General features: G+C 43.7%; 1 protein-coding gene across 1 annotated transcript in view; it reads left to right on the plus strand.

The window, feature by feature from the left end:
- LOC116841811 (A-kinase anchor protein 200) overlaps positions 1-24,839 on the plus strand; it is a 129,951-nt gene that overhangs the window by 79,444 nt on the left and 25,668 nt on the right. The window contains exons 3-4 of the mRNA XM_032810196.1: positions 4,558-4,710; positions 4,955-5,086. Of these exons, the coding sequence (XP_032666087.1) occupies positions 4,558-4,710; positions 4,955-5,086 (285 nt within the window). The remainder of the gene's footprint in view (positions 1-4,557; positions 4,711-4,954; positions 5,087-24,839) is intronic.

Raw genomic sequence — 24,839 nt, forward strand, 5'->3', positions numbered from 1 at the left:
ATTTAAACATTACTCTTACTACAGTATTTTTTTTCATTAAAATATTTACTTTTTGCGTGTAAATTATATATACATGTAATGTTTTAATGTACTTTTTTTTATAATTGTATCCACGTTCTTCGAAGAAACTGCCCTAGAATGATAAATAAACCCTCAATCAATCAATCAGTCAATCTCGCGGTCAACTCAATTAAATGCGTGGTAAATCTCTAAGCCGTGTACATTAACCGTTAAATACTAGCTTCGACGTGTAATTCCTCGCTGATTGCGTGGCAGTTTCACGCTAGGTGTTATCGCCTAGTTAAAATCAAACGCCAATTCGCACCGCGATTACTCAACGCTCGAGAATTTGCTATTTGTAACCGTGCATGCAGAACAGGTGTTTGCGTATATGCGTGTACGTTGCAGCGCTGAGGAATTTATCGTGGAAATCGCGTCACGACGAGACAACTGACTTTCGTCTCCAAGTTCGCTTCGTGTCCCATGAATCCGACATCGCGTGGATCGGTTACACATGTGGCGTTTTCACTCGTTGCACAAGATTGACCACACCACCGTGTATCTTTGAATATTAATTAATGGTAAACTGGTATAGCCTTTGAATTTAAATATATATCGACCTTCCACACTTGTTATTTTGCATCTTCAACAGTACGACTCGCGCGCGCGGAATCTCAATCCATTGCAAAGTACCTGTGTGAAATGCGCATTATTAGAAAAAGAATAGCTGAGAAACGACCACGTTTAACGTTACAGATGAGGTTAAGTGTAGTTGTTTAATGTATGTATGCTCGACACTTCCACTATGAATAATGAATCGTAACACATACATTGCGTTTCGTTCTAGTCAATTCTATAGACCAATTTTTTAATAACTAAGAATGTAAACTGAGCAGAAATATCTAAAAAATAAGAAATACCTATTTAGTAGGTATTAATAACATATTTATTTGAATCAAAATTCTCTTATTTAAGTAGAATAAACAATCGCTTTCATGAAAAGTTAAAGTTTTAAGAAAATGTATATTTTTTTATTTGAGAAATATTTTATACATTAACATAAGGGAATATATTATTAATATATAATATGTCCGAATAAAGATATACTTTATTTCCTAAATATTTCCTCTATTTATTCGATTATATTGATATTATATTGATATTATATTATATTGATGAACTACGCGATGTTGTCGCGAAATAAATGGATTTTTGCGAATTAATCGAGATGAACAGTCCGAAACAATTCGAACCGCAAGAAAGGTAGTACCTTTTTATTTACTATGCATGCTCATAAATGGCTCGTGTATCCATTTTTCCACGTTTGAAAGAGATTATCCGCTCAAACAACATCGTAGTTTTTTCACATTCGCGTGGCGCTATTGTACCCCATGCATTTACGTCAAAGAATACCCTTCGGTGCACGCGCTCGCCTTCTGCATCTCTCACGGGCCCCGTTTTCCGTCTCGTTCTTTTCTCTCCTGCCCTTGGCTTGTATCTCGCTCGTTAGATACTCCGAGACGCCTCGCCGTCGCGCGTCTGGCTCTCTCGTGAATGCAAAAATAAGCCGGTATTTACATAATATAATGCGCGAGAAACGCGTCCGCGAAGATTCGCCTCGCCAAGTTGTGGAAGAAATGGCGATGCGGAGGGAAGAGGAGAGGAGGGAACGAAGGGTGAGGGGGAGGGAGAGAGAATGGCGTTGCACGTGCGTTACTTGTAATCGAATGTGACGGCGCGTCGCGCCTCGCTTGGTCCATTGTAAATCAGGAAATCCGCTATCTACGCCCACGTCGGATTTATATCGTTCTTAAGCGACGCCGTGGACGTCACGCCGATCGGCCGTCTCGTTGTTTTATCGCGTCGCGTTGTGCACATGCGTGCATGCGTACATGCGTCTACGTCGGATAAACACGTGGAATTGTCCCTGCGTATTTGCAACGATAATAAAGTAGCCTGTTGTTTGTACAATCGACTAGTCACCTGCCTTGCGAAACGTCGTCCACGTCGTGTTTCACTCGGCTCGGACAATATCCGTTGTAGGCGCAACTACTAGTTTTATCGCAGAAAAGAACGATAAAACTACTAGTTTTATCGTTCTTTTCAGAACGGAAAAGGGAAGATAGAAACACATCGAACGATAGAAATCATATTTTCCGGCAAACAAAGATATAACAAATGTTTTATTTCAACGGCTGAGATTGTAGCTTAATATATACGGAGCAAACATTGCAGTAAAAATTACGTTGAAATAATATTTTTTGTAAAACTGGACTTATGTACTGAAATCATGGTACAAATTACGATAAAAGTAGTAAGTTTGACAATTTAATATTTGATATACAAAACATTAAAGTAATTAAGATAATTTTGTAATTAACATCTTTAAAGAAATTCGTAGTAATTTTGATCATAATTCTATACGGTCTAAGATTATAGAAATTTTGTTATAATTTTTTCTCACAATATTTCCTCCGTGTAAGCAGGTGTAGATTTGATAGCAACTTCATTCTAGTCGATTTGTAAATAATAAAGGATACCTTCTTTACGAGTTGTTTATATGGCATTTATTATATAATAACGGAATATTGAAGTACGAAAGAGATTCCAAAATAACAATCAAAATTTATGCGAAACAATATATTATGTAAGATATATGATGCAAATTTACGATGCGAAGTTAATTCGATATCTGCTTCATCAATGTAATTAGAAGAATTGCAAAGCTTCGTGACAATCGCGAAAGTCTATCTGGGTGTCTTCGCGAGAACATGGGAGTGAAACGGAAAAATGGTTTCGCGCCGCGAAATGTCATTTCGGTGTAGGGAAGCGTGGATAACGGGCGAGTTACAAACTCGGTGAGACAATGCCCGAGGATAGCTCGCTTTTCAACTAACTTCCGAGAAGCGTCCTTAACGAAGCATTTTGTCCGTCTATTTACGCCACGAACGGGGCCGTAATTACCCGAGGTAGCGAGCGATCGCGTTGTCGCGGTGTCCTCCGATGAACAATCGTCTCTCTCGTTAAAATTTTTCTCACAAATTTGCACGAGAGTACACTTTGTGCCACTTGTGCAACGCAGGAATAAATAACTTGACGCCACCGGGATACGCGGCAAGTTTGCAGTCAGTCGCAATTACGGCCCGAATTAATCGCGATTCGCGTCGGTTAACGGGTCGAATCGCAATTTGACGATGCTTCTCCTAATTCTTCGCTCCTCAATGGCTCATTTGACCGGCTCGTAATAGACTCCCTGATGGTGGCTCACCAATCACGTCTGTGTGAGTGTCGAGCTTAGGTCCAACGGGGCTTCAGAGCCTCAACGCTCTAGAGATCTAATCAACCCCGTCGGACTTTTCGCGTAAAGAAGAGTCGACAAGACCGCGCTCCTTGTCGGCCGCACTTTTCTCGGCGCGAGTTTGGTAAGCTGTGCACTTGCCCGACACTAGGAGAGCGAGCGAGCTTGTCGAGAGGGCTTTGCAGGGTCGAGACAAAGGGAAGTCCCGTTGTGTATTCGTGCAACCGCGCACTTTCCGGGAAAACCAAGGCGCGTTTCATGGAAGTTTGATATTATTTATAAGTAATGAGTCTCGGGCGAGAGAGTCAAGTGACTTTATTTCAGCGCGGTTACGCGCCACTTCCGGACAGAAACTCTCGATGAGTACATAAGATCTTCTTCCACGTACACTCGCGAGCGCGAAACTCGTTCGCGTAATTGGCTCTTGTCTAATGGCAGTTTATGAAGACGCGAGATTACGAGCTTGTCGTGACACCGTGTAGGATAAAGCATCCAATTATTGCTTAGTTGTGGACACTCTAAAAAAAAACCTGGTTGTCCTTGTAGCCCGCGTCGCAGGTCAACTTTTTGCTTGCACTCTATGATTCCCTGAGAGAACAATAGTCATTGGTCGCAAGAGAAACCAGGTTTTTCTAAAGTGTCAATGATCCTTAAGCAGGACCAATAATTGAGTACTTAACCCTACATGTTAAATCTATAAATTGACTGTCATAATAATATTGTGATTAACGAGCGCGATTTTGGATCGACAGCGGTGTAGCCTCGTGAGGATTGTAAATATATGTTGCGAGTTGAAGCACACCGAAAGTCGATTATCAGCTGAGTCATGACGTACGAGCGCTATCGTTTCGCATAAAACGATGGAACTCGGAAGTGTTATATCCCCGTCCCGTCGTCGGAAGTCGTATATTGTGGCGTTACATGGTATCGATTTACGATATAGGATTTGCGATTTACGACGTGGAGTGTATCCCGCCGACTATACCGTTCGTTTTTACGGGCCCCTTCCTCGTTTGTCTTCCCGTACGCATGAAGGAATCGCTGCGATAGCTTAAGATAATACCTTAGCGATGCGTCATTATTTCCAATAATCCGCAAGGTATATTGTGATGCATGACTTCACGTGATTACTCCTTCAGAAACCGATTAAGCGAACGAAGAAGAAAGGTTCGAGTCAGAGATATCCTCTATCTTCGTAGTTATTGTCACTTCGTGTCGGAGAACGAAAACTCGAGCCAGTCGCTATCTTTGTTTTTCAGCAAGAGGAAGTAAAGGCTGAGGAGGCGAAGCAAGAGTCGACCGGAGAATCTCCCGCGGAAGTGGCAGAGGTCACGACGCCTACAGAGGGTACCCCTGCCAGTCCGAACGCTGTCGCCTCTCCAGATAGTAAGGAAGCCAAAAAGAAGGATAAGGTGAGACGATCCGTGCGGTAATCCGTTTATAGCTCTACTCAGCGATCAACTGTATTTTAACCCCCGGTCTTATCGGACTCAAATAACCATTTTTTTTAGACGCAAGTCAAATATTTATTGTTGCATACGGATGCTCGAGACGGATTCTTCGAGTGTTTTAGTTACTGCTAATTTACAAGTGTCACTTTTTCGCGAAATCCGACGAGTCTTCGAGATCGTTATCGGCGTCGCTTGTTCGTTTCAGAAGAAGAAGTGGTCCTTCAGGTCGATCAGCTTTAGTAAGAAGGACAAGACCAAGCCGAATCGCGAAGAAACGCGCAAGAATGGAGATGTCCCTATGGACGGCAACATGTCAGTGCAAGAAACACTCGCGGAGGTGAGTCGAAAAAGCATTTATTACGGTTGTTATGTCATCACTCCGACCTGAAGCGACTTGAAGCAGACGCGAGAGCGAAGCGAATTTCCTCGGGAGAGAAAATGACACGAAATTTCGTTGTTTCTCGCTCTATTTGCATGGTATTTGCGCGAGTAAACTTTCCTTCCTTGTATCGAGTGCTCGCGAACGTTGTTTCCCTCCAACAATGGCTGCGTTCAAAAAAGCCAACGGTTGAGTGAGCGCACTCCCTGTCATTGGAATATTCTTCCGGGTCTAGAAGGATTACTCAATCAGAGGTGATAATCGCCGAACGATTGCGCAATCATTGCGTTTCATAAACGCACCAGTTGTTGCTCTCGCGAATATTGGCGCGATCCGAGCACGAAGCGGCTTCGACTCAACTGCGAATAAACACACAATTGCGTAATTTCGCTTATCAAAAGTTTCATAATGCCTATCGTGTGTTTGCACGTACTACGTATAATTACCGCGCAGTGGCATATCGTATCGGGCTCAATTTTCGCCGAGCTAATTGCGCCCCGCGGTATCGCGTCGTGCGTTTTGCCTCGCGCAGCATTATTCTCGAAAAACAAAACCGCCGTTTTCAATTTCGACGACTATATCGCGCCCGCATCGACGCGATTCCCTGTTATCGACATCGACGGCGATTCGACGCGTCCGCAACGTTTGTTACGCCGACGCCGAGGCGTAGCACGCTTCGACGACGCTCGGTTGCGGCCTGTTGCCGGCCAAATGTTCGCGCCAATTGACGCGCGAAGCACACATCGCCCGTTCACGGTACCTTGGTGGCGTAGGTGGCTCGTAATGGCGGCAGGGAGAAAAACGAAGGGAGAAGAACGAACGACGTTTTCGCGCGGCAATGAATCGTCGCGACCCCGTTCCGGCTTCCTCGGCCTTTTTTCCCGGCCGAATCGAATGATCCAGTCGGCTGTGTCGAAAAAGTCTCGGCCGCAATAACGGCCCGTGTTTGGTCAAGCGTGCTTCTTCGTGTTCCCTTGAAGTTCCCGCGGCGCGGGACGATAATCGCGAACGGCCATGCGATTAGCCGTCACGGATCGAGGACCCTCTTTCTATTAAGTTCTTGGATGACGTTCAATATTGACACATGGAAAATATCTCTGGCGGTATTATTCGACTTGACGAAAATATTTGACTCTCGGCCGACCACCAAATTCTCCTACAAAAGCTAGTTTTAACATTTCGTATACGGTTTAGATCTTATTTGTCTGACCGATATCAGAGAATAAAAGGATTAGATGGATTACTCTCATCCCGGGGCAGCTATTGCCGCGGGCGTACCACAGGAAATGCTTTTTCCTCTTTCGTAATAATGCTCTTAGAGTAAACGCCCTAGAGTAAACGCATCTATTTATCTTGATTAGCTACGCGAAACACGATAAATCTCGGAAGGCGCGCTCATGATTATTTGGGGATCCAGGGTGATCTCGGTGAAAACGATCGATGTCCGCGACGCGACGGACCATGCTAACAAAGTTATTCGTTGGTACCGCGGGATTCGCGTGCTTGTTGGTCGAACGAACGAACGAACGAACGAACGAACGACGGACGGATGGACGGACGAAGGGCGATCCATATCGTATCATTGTCGCGCAGGGAAATGATGAAGTATTATGCGGCTGTGTATGTGCGTGTATATGCCGTAACGTTGCCGGCGTGGCCATTACAACGCGACGGGCCTTTCACGAGCTCCGTGAATGATGGAGCTCACTTTGTAGACGTTATTATTAATCTTCGTCGAGCGCGGCTTAACAAGCTATCCACGTTACGTGCGCTTTATACCTCGATCAGCGCGATTATATCAAGCGATATAGATTGGCGGTGATCGCGCGACGAACGACGCGAGCGTCGTAGGAATACATCAAGACTTCGTCGGAAGCTTAATTGAATTGCGATCAATTCGCGGGTAGAATTATAGCTCTGGTGAGATATATCGACGGATACGAAACATCGTGATCCCGGACAACTCGATTTATCCGAAGATTTTTGGCGATTTATCTTCATAGTCAGATTTTATATTGAAGGTCGTCTTGAATTCAGCTTCAGATACTCCATAGCCAACGAAACGATATGTTTTTCCTTTTCGTATTTCTTGTATATACAGAATTTATATGAATGTGTGTTGTTTTGTGTTTTACCATATTCAACGGAAAACCTAATCATATATGTAGAAATCTTTCTGCAAACTTTTTCGATATTTTTAAGCTTCCAAATGCAGATGCGAAGGTAGAGCAATGTCCTTCCAAATTTTTCTGCTTGGAGCACCCACACTTTTGGTATGTACAAGCTGCGGAACTTTTGGATTAAACAAGTATTACGCTAACTGATAGCTTGAGACTTTACATTAAACATTTTTTTGTTCATTTTCGACACATATCGAGCGATGCTCCTATGCTCGATATGTTTAACATCTGGAAACTGTTAATTCTTCGCGCACGATCATACTTTTTCAGATATACGGTATAATTCGATTCCGTCAGACCCGATCAAGTTTGGAGTTACCGATATAATATTTTAAGATTCTCCCGGACCCTTTGCGAAAGCTGATGAATGATCGAATATCTCGCGGACCCATCATTGTACACGGGCGGTTAAGAAAACGATCTTAAATGTAAGATCTGACTATGAATACCGCTCTTAGACTCGGGAGTGCTGATCGATCGCGTGTGCGCGGAGATCGCACGCCGAGGGTTTCGATCACGATGGAGCAATGGCGCTTCTTTCGCGCTTTGCGTCATGCACGAACCTGCTGAACTCGTCCGCATCGAAAGCTCTCACCGGGTGCTTAATTGGCTCGAGGCGGCAATGAATCTCGCTTTCCGGCCGATGCAACGGCCCGCTGTTGCGGTCCTTCGCAATAAATCCACTTGCCGGCGGATGTATAATAAGTAGCGATACCTCGGCTCTCTCTTTCTCTCTCTCTCTCTCTCGTCTTCTCCTCTTTCCCCGTTTCTTTTCTTTCTTCTTTATTTCCCCTTGGCGCGGCTCCTTGTCTCGCTGTATCTCGCTCTCGAGGACTAGCCGCGCGTAGGCGAAGCCGCACGCCAGATCTCGCGAATCCCCTCGTTCTCTTCGCCACCTTCCTGTTCGTCTTCCTGTGCCCGATCCGGGACTGCACCGGCCATGGACCTTCCTTCCTCCCTTTCTCCATCGCGACCTCGGCGCGACAGAGAAAAAGAAAGAAAGAGAGAGAGAGGGAGAGAGAGGGAGAGAGAGAGAGAGAGGGGGGAAGGGAACAGCCGTGACTCATCCTTTCGGTTCGTCGTACCTCTGTGAGTTTCGTGATAGGCCGCCGTGGAAAACCGGCTCCTTGCCGCGCGTGGTTAAATTATCCCCACCGGCTGTCTTACCTGCCTGCCTGCCGCCTGCTTGCTTCTCGTCGCAGCCTCCGGCTCGACAGCCTGCGGCTCGTGTACCCTGATACGTCCTAACCACTTACCATCTACTAACAATGCTCTTCGGCCGATATTGCTCGAGTGCGACTGTTTTACTGCCGCATCAGCACGCTGACTGTTTGACGGGGAAGTTTTCTAGGGTGCTCGAGAATTTATCTGATAACGCCGCACGTGTGCTACCAACGTCGTATGACATTACACCGTTATCACCGTCAATCGTTAAAGGCTTCCCGATTGCATGGGGTGTGGTAACTAAACGCGACGGGGCTTCGTTGTCGCGTTATTTATAGAGAGAAAGAGCGCGTCTTACTTGCTGTCTCTCTGTTTGCCTTATCGACGGACTATCGGCGTATCATTTTTACTGTTCGCGGTCGTTTATCACAGCGAGTGATGGATGCGGTCGTATCATTCGGACAGTGGCAAACACGCATTTCCATAGCGCGGCCCGGGAGTGTATGTTCATAAAAAAAAATCCAGATATTTATAGCCGGTATCGTCGCGATGCCGACGCTAACGTGACCTTGATGAACCGAGCAGCTGTTGTCACTATTCGTTCAAGCTCGTCAGTTCGCGCTTAGAACGAGTTCAGCGATCTGGTCTCTCCTAATGAATAAAACGCTTGAGTCCTTGTTATTTTTAAATTGATTTGAGAAAATCAATTTTTTGCGCACACCTGATGCGTCTCGTGACTCTGACTGTCGAAGAAAAAGACAGGGAGGAAGAGAGACAGAAATAACGTCTCGCTATCGTACAATCTTCGAGTTATTGTGGGTATCGCGGGCTTCACATTCAACCGCGACTTTCACTCCCTTCGAAACGGCTCGGCATTCCGAGTCATTAAGGAATTACTAGTGTTAGTGTGTAGCCACGCGCTGTGTGCACCTCGTAATAGCGCGAGATGTCATTGTCGAGCGTGTTATGACACGGACTGGCTGATGTGGAGTCGCATTGCATCGTTACCCCGTTCCACGTCGAGGAGCGCACAGCACGCGGATTGGAATTTCTTGAGTAATTAGCGAGAAAAAAGTTTTCCCGACGCTTAGAGATTCGTTTTCAACACGCGGGGTCGATTCACTGATGTTTTAACAGCCGTCGTGTTTACGGTGGAAAACGCCGATCGCGCTTAGCAAAGTCCGCCATTCGACTGATTGGACGATGTTTGTCTTAGACTTGATTGCATCGACTGAATGTAAGCTAATTAACAGTTGAATGTGTGTCTGTCTTTGTTTATTTCGAGAGAAAAACACGGACAGAGATATATGATTTAACTATTAGTTATCTTATTGCTCGGCTGATGCAACTGCCTTAAATCCAGTTTTAATAGTTGCCACTTTTGATGAAATTGTCTCGATTGTCTCAAGTGAAATATTCAGATTTGTATGCAGAATTAGATCCAAGTTTTTCAGTTATGCACTGTGATACATGTGACATTTACATGTGCAATCGCGATTCTGACTGAAAAAACTCTTATCTGATTCTGAATATCTCACTTGAGACGAGTTTCAAGTAACAGCTATTAATACGGGCTTTAGCAAATTCGTTTAATATTTTAATTTTGTTGTAAGTCGAAAAATGTATTTGTCTGCGATGCGACTTGAAACGGTCCTCATTGTCGCGTCGTCGGCAGCCGCGCGGTAACACGTTTTCCTATTTCTACGTAATGCGCTCGTTCCGCTTAAATTGGCGGCGAAATTTTCAATTCAAGGCAATTAACTCTTAATTACCTTAAATTGTCTCCTCACGCATTCTTATGCCAGCGAAGCCGTCTAAACTTTCCTCAACATCCGTCGCGTCTTCGTAGTCACGTTCACGGCGAAGAAAGGAGCGGCGCGAGACAATGTAATCGCATTACTTAATGCTCCACAAAGATTAATTTCAAGCGAGATACACGTGTCAACGGCTGGAATGACGCGTGATAAAAAGTAAGGAAAAAAAGGATAACGTAATTAGGCCGAGATCAGTTAAAATTGCCGATATTTCATACATCAAGGGGCGTAGTCGTTAGAGGGAGGGCTTTTACGGTGGGTTTCTCGTCGCGAGAGACAAATTTAATTATTCAACCGATTCATTTAAGAAGCCTGCCTCATTGACATTTCTCGGTCAGACCAATTTAGGCGTCTCGTCGCGGCTATCCGATACACTTTTAACAAAAAGATCGTTAACAAATTTCCTGACTGAAATTACGCAAATTAAGTAGCCACTTAACGCGACCATATCAATCATTCGCGAGGACTTTGCCAAGAGAATTTAATCACAGGTCGTCTTGCGGAAAGGGCGCGCTATTTTCACACCGGGCCGGAGCGAGGCACGCGACCGATGCTTCTCTGATAAGTTTTTCCGCCCGACGCTGCTCCTCGCGGTCGACCACCTTTCTCCAGCTCTCGCCAGTCTGCCTGTCGAGCGGACACGTTGTCGCGACTCCGGATTTGCATGTGCGGCACTTTTTGCAGACACGAGCGCGACTACGTGGCGGCTGGTGGTGCGACGCGAAATGAAAATGGGAATGGAGCAGCGTGCGTGTTGTCTCACCCTGGTGAGAGAGCCACAGAATTATGGCGATTGGATAGGAACTCTCGCCGATCGATCGATCGCGTCGCCTCTGAGCACCTCTTCTCCCTTCCCTTCTTTGCGCCACTCCCGCGTAACGCCGCTAATTATTTCATAATGTTGATTACAATCGACGTCGCGACTCGACTCGGCGCAACGTCGATACCTGGTCACGGCCCTCGGGCCAATTTCCTACGGGAAACGTCACGTATCTGACGGGGAAATCGTGCCCTGGGGTACGCGGAGGGTTACCGCTGGCCGTGTATCGTCGGTCAGTGGCCGTGTCTACTATTGCGCTCCTGTCGCTCATTGTGTTCGCCAGCAGCGCACGGTTCAATGGCCCAAACTTCCCGGATATACTTACCTATGGCGCGCTGTTTCGTCGCGCAGAAGAGAGCCGCGTCAGGACGCCGCGTATGCCCGTTAGGATCGGAAACGCTTAATGAAAATTACGGCGCGACGCGCGTAATGAGAGAGATTTCTCTCGGGGACGGGGAGAATCGCGCGCGACGGTCGCGTGTGCCACGGACAGGCGGAGGAACGTTTCGCGCGTGTCCTCTTCTTCCTCCTCCTGCTCCTTGTCCCTCTCTCGCTCCGCCGTCTCTCCACCCACGTGGAGTCCTCCGCTCGTCGTTACCAACTTATTTACGATCGCATAAAATCTTAAAGGCAAACGCTACGCGCGCGGCCGTGAGAGAAATGTGGATAAAGGCGCACGCCGCGTCCCGGAGTGCACGCGAGAATTAAACGAATTTATATCGCCGTGTGAATTACAGCCGCTGGGTGGATAATAAATATCGCGACCGTTTATTTTTAGCTCCTGGACCGCGCCCTTATCGCGGTCGCATTGCGAGCAAATTATGCGAATAACGACGTTAACGAGTCGGACGAGCGAAACGGGACGCGCTCGATTCAATTCATTAATCCCGGCTTTCGCGACTGTACACGCGTTTACGAATAATTAACCGGCGCTTATTATCGTCCGCGTTATTCCAGTCTTGTTTCCCGTCGTCAGCGAACGGACTAGCTCTGGTCATTGTTAGTTAATTACACAGAGTCTGCAGCACTTATTTCCCATTTGCGTACAGACACAAAATATACACAGGGTGGCCAACGCAACTCGCACGTCGTTCGTGTGCAGGTAGAATTCGTCAAGCTGATCACGAAGGTTCTCTGTCATTTTGCAAACAACCACGTGAAACTTTCAATTATTAATTAGAGGAGATTGAGAGAGATGAAAGATCACGTACGATGCAATGCAATATGTGCGACGGTAAATACAATGTTCTATACGCTTGTGCATTAGTTCAAACTGAACGGAAAAGTCTTCTACCATTTTGCAAACAAACATGTAGATTTTTTAGTGATTATCGTAATTGAAGAAGATTGGTGAATAATCATGCGCTACACCATTCATTGATATATTTTAAACTAAAAGAAATAAAAAACTCTTTTTGAGTATAATCAATATTGAATGTAAAGGACAATAAGAGTTAAAGCACAGGTCTAATAGTGCTATTAAAACTATTAAAAAAATAGTGACCCAATCTAATGATCACATCTCCCTGGAACTCTGCTATCTATTATTGAGGTATTTATCATTGTTTTTTCCTCATACTTAGTTTGGTTACTCTATCTTAATACGTTTTTTTAGATAATTACACCACAGCACCTTAGTATGTGCGATGGAGTGACCAATCTTATAACAAGTTATTGACTAATACCTTCGGTCTTCCAGGGAGAGATTTTCTTTGTCTTAATGACTATTTATATTTATTTGCGTTGGTGCTTCCGATTCCCGTAAGCAAAATTTGTAGCGACAACTTTTGTAACAACAACCTTTGTTATACCGATTATTGCGACCTTACGTTTGTGACATTTAAATATAATTTGTTTTTTATTTGTAATCACTGAAGATGGTCTGTGAAGTTAGACCGAAACGCGTTTGATGATTAATAAATTTCTTCTCATCGTGAGATTGGGTCACTATTTTTTTAATAGTTTTAATAGCACTATTAGACCTGTGCTTTAACTATTATTGTCCTTTACATTCAATATTGATATCTTTTAATTAATAACTAAAAAATCTACGTGATTGCGAAATGATAAAAGGACTTTTTTGTTCAGAGTTTAATCTAAGATACGCGTGCACAGTAGAAATTGTACTTAACGTCACATCCATCATCGCATCGCGCGCGATTATTCATCGATTCTTCTTCAATTAATAACTCAAAATTTTCCCTGGTTGTTTGCTAAGTGATAGAAAACTTTTATGTTTAGTTTGACGAGTTCTATTCTCACATGAGTGGATTGTGTCAGACATCTTATGTACAGTGTTTCTAGAAAAAAGAACGCACTTGTACTGAACCAGGATTATGTAACAGATTGTCGCTAGTTGCAAATAGAATTAGCCTCTTGCACGAAGAACGCAGTACACTAATCACAAAAAGCCAAATACGTCGTAGCAAATTATTAATTGTATAAAATCTGTAATTGCACGGAAAAAAAAGATTTGCTAATATATGGACAACTAAAAATATTAGCTGCAGGAGCAAATTTTCTTGCTTTCATAGCAAAGTTATTTAGTTGTGATAGCTAAAAGATTTGCTAATATATATATATTAACAAATCTTTTAGTTATCACAACTAAATAACTTTGCTATGAAAGCAAGAAAATTTGCTCTTGCAGCTAATATTTTTAGTTGTCCATATATTAGCAAATCTTTTTTTTCCATGTGTACCGAAATTGCCAACATTGCTTGTATATTTGATATTTTACTGCATTGCATATAATGCGACATGATTCGAAATTCGTATTTCGAAATTGATCATCATCTTTCTTCATCTTGCAAGATGAAAAAATGCTGCGAATGAAAAGGTGAAAATCAAATAAAATATCGCTCCGTTTTCAAGTTGTGAGTAACTGTACGCGTAATTCCTCGTTTAATTCCTCCGACCAAGGACTCGAATCGATTTGCGACTTACTCCGCGAACAATACGCGCCATTCGGCTCCGGTCTGTAGCCCATGGAACGTGCTATTACGATGATCCTCTCAATCCTCCTTGGAAAGTGCTTCTAGCAGTCTCCGAAGCGGTGCTTGGTTGCTATCGACGAGACGACCCGCGTAGGCACTTCAGGTTTCCTTTGGCGCCCGGCGCGCGCGAGCCCCCTTACGGTGTCCCGTGAATGTGACATTGTCTCACCTACACCCTCGCATACAATGCAGTCACGTGTGCCGGGGTGTGGTCGCGCGCGACTCATTCTTCGCTCACTCCCTGAACTTCGTCCGACCGCCGCCGCCGCCGCGGCTGTGTGACTTTTATTGTAGGTCGGTTGTCTCGCACGCCGAGTGCTATTAATTAATACCACCCAGTGTGTGTAAGTGTATGCACGCGTATGTGCAGTAGGCTAAAAGGAAGCGGGTGTGATAACAGTGCAGGGGGTGGGGCGAGGTGAGGTTGGTCTTCGTGAACCGAGCTTGGCCTCGCGTGACTCACCCTTCTGAAGAGAGAAAACACCTGTGCGAGGGTTAAGGCCAACTCTGCCAGCGGAGGGGAGACTTTGTTTCAGTCTTCCTTTCGGTTCGCGAGCACAAAGCTGCTCTCTCTCTTTCTCTTTCCTCTTTTTAATAAACGTACGCTGCGTTGACGGACGCGTAGAACTCGTGTAGCAAGCACGATGCGCTGTATGCGCACTTTATTTTCGTACGGAATGATAATAGATCGCTGGCCGTGACGCATAAATATTTCTCTCGGCGGCAACGAGAGCAGCGGTTGAAATTGCTGAGGTTCAAAATGCACTTTTAATTAAAACAGAAAACGCTCGCGCGACCCGTAGAATGTAAATATTAAATTTCGTGTTGTGCTTTCAAAAATATTTTCTCACCCCGCGTCTTTCAAAGAAACATTTTATTATAATTCTTGTTGTTTTGCGGTACAATATTTTCTTTGTTCCACGATAAAAAAAGAAACGTTTGAGATTGAGAAAAATTAATTTTTCAGTTCAACATATTTTTGTTAAAGTGCTCGTGAAATGGCTTCTCGGCATTCCAAGTTGATATTTTGATTGTATATTAACCTTATAAATTCCGCTATATAATGATAGACTATTGTCTTATTTAAATTGTCACTTAATGCCGTTTTCTTCATGTTGAACTGTTCTATGTGTGTGTGAAACAAAAAATATTTTTAAATTAATTTAATACTCAATTATCTGAAAATATAATCTCTACACTAAAAGAAAGAATAAAAAAAAAAAAATATATAGTAGGTGTTAATAATATATTTACTTTGATGTAAATTTTTTTACTTAAACAGAATAAACGGATTGACTTAACAAAAATGGCTTTAAGAAAGTATATATTTTCTTACTTAAAAATATGTTTTCTGTGTGAAAATATATATACAAGTATAAGTAAATATGTTATTAGCACCCACTGAATAAATATTCTTCACTTTTTTAATATTTTTCCTCTCAGTATATATTATTATTTCGGCTTTGACACATGATACTGACGTTCGACACGATGCGAAGCTCTGTTCTATTACGCGATCGCGAAAGAAACTTCAGCGCGAGTGACGAGACACCGGCGCTACCTCCGCTACGTGTAAAGCCGTCAACGTCACAGCGTTGCACATGCAACGATGCGTGCACGTGCAGTTTTGTCGATGCACCGGCAGAATAAGCCCGTTGCGGCGACAGTGTCTGTGTCGGTTGGACGGTTCGGAACCGGTTTCGTACGCAGCGGAAGGCGTTGCGGTAGTGTCTGCTCGGTTCGATTTCATTCCTAATGGTCCCGATGAAATTCATCCCACGGTCCTTCGGATTCTGCCGTGTGTGTATGCACATATGTGCCTCCCAACGCGGTTTCACGTTCACACCCTTGAAAAGGAGTACTTCCTCGTTCTTCGGTGACTTCGCTGACGATATAAAACCCTGCATGCATCCGTGAATGCGTCGAGAGGTTTTGACGTTGTTAAATTTGTTAAACTTGCGACTAATTCAAATAATTCCTTAAAATTGCGAAAATAAGTTTTTAATATTCCTCAAAATTTTTAATCTATTTCCTCTCTTTACCTTTTTGTTTATTTTATTTTTATAGTTATCTTTTTTGCAATCCTATGACATGAATGTGTTAATATATACATTGAGAGAGAGAAAGAGAGAGAAAGAGAGAGAGAGAGAGAGAGAGAGAGAGAGAGAGAGAGAGAGAGAGAGAGAAAGAGAGAGACAAGATATTTAAAAAATATTCTAATGAATACTAATAGCATAGTTATTATATAGTTATTTAAATCTAAATTCTTTTATATAAATCTAAATTCTTTTATTAAATAGAATGAGCAGTTGCTTTCGTGAAAAGCTAAACTTTTAAGAAAATGTATATTTGAAAAATATTTCTTATTTGAAAAATATTTTAGATTTGCACATAAATAAATATATTAGTAGTATCCAGCGAATAAATATTTTTATTTCTTAGATTTTTTTTGGTGTATATATAGCAGTAATATTTATTATACGCACTGTAGATATACGTATTTGTTGTCAACGTTACGTATGCACAAAAATATTTTTCCATGCGCCACATTATCAAACTAAGTCTGCTTTACACAATAACATAAAAAATAAAGAATGAAAAATAAAAAAATAAAGTGTGAAAAGAGTTCTCTACATAAACCGTGATAGCGAACATGCTAATAAGCATTAAACAATGAGCGTTGGAGAAATAATGAACCTAGAGTACCCTTCTAGGACGGATGCGCGTATATTTGCACGTTTGGTTTCCTAACAGCGCTCGCGCAAGGAAGAGTGTACCGAACATGGGCGGATGCAGCTGTTTGTTCTCATCGAGTTTGAAGTGCACTTTCCCGTTTTCCCCGTCCAATTCGTTCCTATCGGAGATTTGCGACGACAGTAACGACACATGACATACCGTGTGACGTACGACGTGCGCGAGCGTCTGAAAGGTGTTCTTACGTCTCACCAATCGCGTTTCGTCCCCGGCGGTACGCCAGTTCGACTGCACAGCCGGACGCAATGCGACAGGTGGAATAAAAAGCTTGACTGAAAAGCTCGGGACTCGCGGGACAGACGACGGGGCAATACCGCGATCGATTTGACGCGTCGCATTCTCCTCCGTTACGAATCTCGCGCGGATATGTTCTGAGAATGTCCGCAGTGATGACGATACGATTTCTTACGTTTCTCCTCGAAACTTTCTTCCAGTTTCTTCTTCTCCGTTCCCATCACTCATGGTAATGTCTGACCCGCTGATTCCGTCCAACTTGCTGGGGAATTTTTCAGATATTTAAATTCCATCTCTCTATTGCCAAGACTTCGGTGCCAAACGTTTTACGGGGAAAAGTTCCGCTGGGTAAATTCCCGCAAGCTGGCGCCAACTTTCGATCGCGGAAATTAAGCGAGCAAACTGTTTCCCCGCTCGCCAATGAGAGCAAGTTTTCTTAGGCGGGAGAGGGCTTTAAAGTACGCTCATTACGTCCGCGAATCGATTAATATCGAACACGAACGGGACGATACGAGCGCGAGAAGAGAGGACATCGATGTTGCTCGCGAGCGCGCGCGGTCTACGCTTTCACCGAATTTCAAGGGACGCTTAACGAGTCGGGAAGGATGGGAAGTTAACGAGGGAACGGGACTCCCTTCTCTAACGATCACTTTTCAATGCGCACGGACGAACGTGGCGTGTACTCGTCGTTGATTCAAATTCCGTTAAAAAACCTTGACGGGGTGGAGGAGGAGGAAGAGAAATGGAAAAGGAACTTGGAGAGGGGTCCGCGGTTCTTTATTGTGACGAGACACAAAAGAGATCCACGACCGCGCCTTCAAAGGGCTACGAGGCCTTCGACCCTTCGATGACGTTCACTGACGGCCGCCTTTTCCGTGCAACATTTTCGTCCGCCGTCGGGATTCACGTCTTCTTTGGCAGACGGCGGGATTGCGTTAGAAAGTCAGGGCGGTCGAGTAAATTGAGAAGCGCTTTTTGCTAGCCGACTTTGCTTCTCGAAGTTCTCTGTAAATTTTGAGATTCGAATTGGCCAAGAGCGTTTCTATCCGGCAATTAGATGCAATATTTTCATTGATTGTCAAATATGAATTCGAATTTGTTGATGTATTGTACTTTCAGATTGAAAGTTCTACCCTTTAAAGTACAATCAGTGTATTCTCTCTTTACTGAAACGTTATAATTTTAACTGCGAGTTCAGTTATAAATATAACACTGCAGTCGGTAAAATCTCATTGAAAATAAGATTTACCGATTATAGAGATTATGAGATTTTACCTGATTATAGAAATTTATTTAATTTATCTCATGTTTCTGATCAGATTGGTTCCAATCAGTTAACTGGTTTGTGCAAGCTGGTGTTATATCGAATTCTGATGAGTCATATAACACAGCTAATTAGAATATTAATAATAGAGATATTATATAAAAATATAGGAGAAGATAGAAATAGAATATTAATAATAAATATTGTTAATAATTAGGACTTATCAATAATTTTTTATGCAATTATTTCATACAAACCAACCAAATGACTGACTGGGATTAACCTGATTAGGATTATAGGATAAATTTTAAGTCGAATAATAGCGATTGCTCCTATCGTTAGTATACTTCGCAAACATAGATACTGTTATTGCACGCAAAACACATGAAAGCCGTTAACTCCATTACCATAAACATAGAAAGTTGAGTCTGATATAGTGAATTTGTACTATATCAGTACTACAGATTTTCTAGTGAAATTTTACTTCCACTGGTCAAAGTCAGTGAGACATAAGACAATTTAGTAAAATAAAGTGTTGGTTTCGTTATTTCACGATCTCTCCCGAATCGAAATGTTTGTTGCCCACTGATTCTGTAAATTTCTTTGAATGCGGGGATCAGTGAAGAATCTGGAGGTATAGTACTATTGCATCTTGATATCTTTGATATTGCTTGCAAATCTTTGATTTGCTTACAAGTGGACTCTTCTTGGACTCTTAATATTGGAGAAGACGGCAATAAGTAACCGTTTGCAGGATCAAGATAGAAATAATATAAGACTGTATGTTGTATCTCGAGATTCTCCATTGATCCCTCAAAATGGACGATATTTGTAGTATCTCAATGTAGAAGCAAAATTTCAACTCGGGCTCCTTCATCGTCACGAGCGAGAAGCGGAGCAGCGTTGAAGAGTTTGACTCAGAGGCGAGCAATCTTTTATATATTTCGCTAACTCGAATCTCGACATTATTTCGTTTCTTCTTTGTATTTCGTCCCCTTGTCCTGCCTGTCGCTCGCTGCCGTCTCACTGGCAGGGGAAACAATACGCAATTACAAGCTAATCAGACTCGAGGAGTGTTTGGCGAGCGGCCAGAGCTGTCGAAGGCTCTCTCCTCTCGGATGTGTCTGAAAACCATCCGGAGGTTGTTCGGATTAAACGGATTAACCGGAGGGCTCGCTGCCCCGACAGCGAACGTCTCATTTTGTAATTATTTTCTTATCGATCAATCCGGTCGTTCCTCGCCGTCGGAGGACGCGCGTCTGTATAACGGAGAGATGGTGAGGGAAAAGAAAACCATCGCATAATGGCGCAGCGGGAGACGATAGCCGGCTTGTTAAATTACAATTAAGGTTTCACTTCTGCGTGCCGAAAAGAAGCACACACACTACAATCCGTTGGACTGTTCTCGCCACTCCACGCGACCTCAACGATCACGACATTTTCGCGCCGTTAATTCGTTTCTTTCCCGATTAAACGTTGCCCTTGCGACTTATTATTGGGCGCGCGGCGACGAATATTAGAGCGCGACGTTAATTTCCGCTCGAGACTGGTTTTCTGTAACGGAATTCTATAGCGTTGCCGGGAACACGATGATATGTCGTTCATCGATGGCTGTAATCTTGCGGTCAGTCTTCCTGTCAAATATTGGCTCTCGTAGCGCGCCTCTCTTCGCTGTGACATGGCCGATAACGAGACGGACGGTCAACAGAGGAAAAATTCTATCGAGCGTTTCTCGCGTTGTCGCGCGGAGAACCTGGCGGGAAAAAATGTTTACTAATCTCTTCGCGACGAATTTTCACTTTGTTCTCGCGCGCCTGCAAATTTCACCGCGAATAGGGAGAAACGCGTGCTTCGCAACGGAAATCACAATCGTATCAGTGCGAAGTTCGCGCGAAGCACTCTCAGTCGCCCGGGCTCTACCAACATCACTTTCAGAACGATCGAATAACTTGGCCTATAAATGCGGCCCTGCTGCTTCTTTTTTTCCATTTTATATTCATATCAGAGGCACACGTGCCTTTCGGGGAAACTCTGTAATGTAAATGAGGCGATCGAAAGCAGGCGGTCGTGAAAGGCGGGTTTCCTTCGGGGAAGAAGGTAATCAAGTGCATCCCTCCTAGAGCAGCGAGCAGGAAAGAAAAAAAGGAAAGAACCGCGCGCTGCTCTCGCCATAAGCCACGAAGGAGCTCATATTTTGATGAAAGAGCCGGCGTTTCTCCTGCCGGCGACTCCAATTTACTCTCAACGATACCGGAAGAAGAAGAAGAAGAGAGAAAGAGAGAGAGAGAGAGAGAGAGAGAGAGAGAGAGGACAAGGAGAGGAGGAGGAAGAAGGGATCGAGGGGACGAAACGAGGAAATAAATGCGCGCCGGTGTAAGGCAGGAAAACTAATTTCGCAAATGCGCCAAAGATGTATCTCGCGTTATGCCACCTTCATAATTGAATTGATATCACTGGGCGGGATAAAAAAAAGAAGTAAATTTTACACTAGCCTGTTCGCCGGGCCTACGTTATTCAATCGGAGCGCGCGGGGACCAAGAGTAGAACCAAGAGCGTGTCTCAAGCCGGGTCGTTCATTTGTTATTAACAGCCGTTTAAATTTAGCCGAAGTGTGTCGGTTTAAAGACCTCGATAGATCTGGTTATTACGAGGCGACTGACGATCCGCATATTAATTTCAAACGCGAATTACTCTGTCTTAGCCCATTTATTTGTGTGCCGTTTGTGGATTTAGTTCGCTGATACACTTTGATGACGTTAATGCATTAACGACGGCGCTAATAATATATCATTATAAACGCGTTTGCACTGCGATATCACACGGAGAGCGCGCGGAATCGTACGTGAAGACCGATCTGTCAGTACTTTATGAGCTTAAATTGAAAAGCTTAAATTAAGCTTAAATTTAATTAAAACTCAAATTAAATTCGCACGTTCAATGGATCATGCACTAAAAAACAGAAATGGTTCTGATTAGTGATATTCAGTCACAATGTCATATAAACAGTGATAAGGTAAATCAAGCGAGTGAAAACCAACAACGCTGATCTTGGGCTTAGTATTGCATCAATTAATTTCTTTTCATTTTATACGAATAAATACAAATATATTTCGATAAAAAACATATGCGGAGAAAATATTACAGTAATAAAAATGTGGCACATTTGACTTTCCACTACAAAATGATTAATTACGTGATGCTTTCTTTTTGTATCGTGTATTTAATAGGTCGTTAAGTTTGCTATTTTTATAGTAATTTATGTTACAGTTTCAATCCAGTCTACAAAAAAATCTTGTAAAAAATATATAATTTTAACGTAATTTTTATTACAATATTTTTCCCGTGTACAAATTTTAAAATTTACTTTTTATACTCAATGTATTTATATATAATGAAAAACTTGATACAAAATTTAGCTGGAAGATCAGAGTTATTGGCTTTTATTTGCCCGATTTTCCTTATTATTTAAACTATTATAAGGTTTTTATTTTGTGTAGAGAAAATCTCTTGTGCTCTCAAGAATTGTTCTATTCCAGTATTACAGTATTACAGTTTGTAAATATTTTTTGTATAAAAAGACTTAAGATGTTGTAAGATGTTGTAAGAGCATCAGTCAGTACTCGATCAGGTTAGACCTTGACGTGGTCCGAAATTTTCTTTTAACATTTCATTAGGGCTTTGAATACGCGATAATTCCAGTAATAGGTCAGCTTGAAGTCCTAATCCGCTTAGCAGCTTACTTCCTTTTACGCGGAGATCTCGAAAAAACTTGCGTTGTTTAAATCGCAAGGTGAGATTTCGCCTGACCAGGGTGGAATTTTCAACACCTTTGATCTCGTAATCTCGCTAGGGCAGTATCGAGGTTCCCCAGAGTATTGACCCGGAGACCGAGTCCGTTTCAGCCGAACAACCCTCGTTACTTCGCGCAGTATTGTTTTGTGGCGTGTCGTTGCCATCGTTGCGAGACTTCGCGGCGCCCACGCACGTATTCGCACGTGCATGCTCTTTCTCGTGCGCTTTTCGGGGGCCGATCGCGTGCGAATCGTGATCTGAAATTTTTGCTTGACATTCATCGCGTGCGTTTCCCTTCGGATTTGGGCGTCGTCGACACCGACGTTGATATCGATGCTGTTATTGATGCGACGTCGTCGTCATCATCGTTTTCATCGTCATCCTCCTTTTCATCTTCATCCTTGTCCTCGTTAGCTCTCTCTCCGTCGTCGTCGTCGTCATCATCATCATCCTCTTTCTCCTTCTCGTCGTCGTCGTCATCATCCTCTTTCTCCTCCTCGTCGTCGTCGTCGTCGTCTAGTATCGAGCGTCCCGACGCCGGGACGCTCGGAGCTGTTGCCATGCCGACCGACGGGGCTACCAGGGCTGTTCGCATTCGCCGGTTGTGCCGACGCAAGCTTCGATCCGCTCTCGAGTACGAACAAGAGATTCTGTGCAAACTTTCCTTCGCGTATACTTGCAGATTAATCGCGGAAGATTTTTCAAAATCAATTTTTTGAAAAAGATTAACTCAATTAACTGATTCATCCCCGGCTATTAACAGCCTCGTGATATTGTGTACTTTTTAAAGTACAATCAATATATTCTTCACTGAAATGCACTAAAATGCATACTGATGGTTCAGTTATAAGTATAGCACTGCAATCAGTAAAATCTCGCTGAAAGAATCAGGTAATAGTAACTGTTTCTATCATATTAATGCAGTTTGTAAACACAGACAGTGTCATTACACACAAATTACATGGAAGCCGTTAATTCCATCGACAAAAACGCGAAAAATTTAATCTGGAATAGCATAACAAATTTGTGTACTACAATAGATTTTGCGGTGAAATTCTACTTCTATTGATGAGGTATAAGATAGAGCGATAGGAATGTTGCTATTGAAAATCAGTGAACATTTACTGATTACCACGGTTCTTTTATTGATTCATCAGAAACATTTTTACTAATTCACTTTAAGAGATTAATATAATTAGATGTAATATTTTTTACACTTCCTTTTCCCTTGCCATGTTAATGCGCATGCGAAAGGCAATGGCAAGCCGTAAGTGCTGCTGCCTCGTGGTCACGTTTCCCATAAGTGTCGTATAAACACCGTATGCGGTCGGATTTTTCAGAGCAAGTGAGACCGAGCTAGGCAGACGTTACAGCTACGTTTTATGAGCGTTGTTATGAGAAGCGCGGGGTATTTTTGCAAAGTCGCGGTGGAAGTGCGCGTTCGAGTGATATCGTAGTACGAGATTCTGCTTTTTATTCGTGAACACGGAAATAGAGCCGGTGTCGGTAATGGAAGCGGCCTTTACGGGCTTTTACGTGTCTGCGATTCACCTAATAGCCCCTATGCCGCGTTAATAAAGGTTGGCCTTTCTCTCCTGCTCCCTCTTTTTTCTGCTTCTCTCTCTCTCTCTCTCTCTCTCTCTCTCTCTCTCTCTCTCTTTCTCTCTCTCGTCACGTCAATGAAATAAAAACGTTGCGTTGTGCATGTCGCGCGGCATATCTCGCAATCGTCAACGTCGATTAACGTGCATCGCGAGCCGATTATCTCGTACGTGCGCCATCATAACGCACCGTAGAAGTTAATAGACCGAGTCCGCTGTAATTAGGACTGCAGGACACATGGCGTTTCTGTATTGCGGGGAAACATTACGTATGCGTTGCGAAAGTAATCTCTCTGCCACAGTGAACGCCGGTAATGACGGCAATACGGCAACAGCCAGCCGAAAAGACGTTCCGTCAATCGCAGTTAATTAATTTCCCTCCGCTGGTAAGCGACGAAATCGAATCGTCGCGACTGTACGCGGCGATAAATCTCGCAGGTTTCCGCGCTGGCGCCTTCGTGACGCAGGGAAAAAGGAAAAGAAAGAGGAGAAAGCTCGGGCGCCTCGCGGATCGAACGTTCGGTTTCATTAAAAGTTCGCCTGTTAATTGCGATCGGATGCACCGCGACCGGCGTTGCGTGATTTCCCAGGTGGAATTTCTCCCGTCTGAAGGCCTCCAACGCGCTTCTGGAAACCGCGGGACGTTTCCCGCGCGCCGGAGAGACACACGATAACGAGTTTTCCATTCGGCCTGTTCTTTTTCCTCGTGTTCGCTCGCGCGAACGTTGGGTCGCGTCGTGTCGCTGAAGGTCGCCACCGCCGAAGGTCGACATCCGGGAACTCTCGACGGCGCTCGAGAGCGATCCACCCTCCGAAACTGCCAAGTGCGGTAACTTCGAATCGCAATTCCGCCACACTCGTCCTCGCGCGACTTCACTTGAAAACTCTCGGGATTTACGTCGTGTATTGTTTCCGCGGTACTTTATTTTCGGCATACAGAGCACGCGCGCCCTCCGCTTCCTCGGCGAGAAATTGCGGATTATGGAACTTCAGAGAAAGCGAAGATGAGAAGCTGGCACTCGTGGCACTCGTATTACTCGGCCAACCAGACAGCAAATAGTTACGAGTACGCAATGCATCCGTTTGTTATTG

Source organism: Odontomachus brunneus, unplaced genomic scaffold (assembly GCF_010583005.1).
Source record: "Odontomachus brunneus isolate Ranch 3 - 2012 unplaced genomic scaffold, Obru_v1 Obru_scaffold_018, whole genome shotgun sequence".
NCBI classification, from domain to species: domain Eukaryota; kingdom Metazoa; phylum Arthropoda; class Insecta; order Hymenoptera; family Formicidae; genus Odontomachus; species Odontomachus brunneus.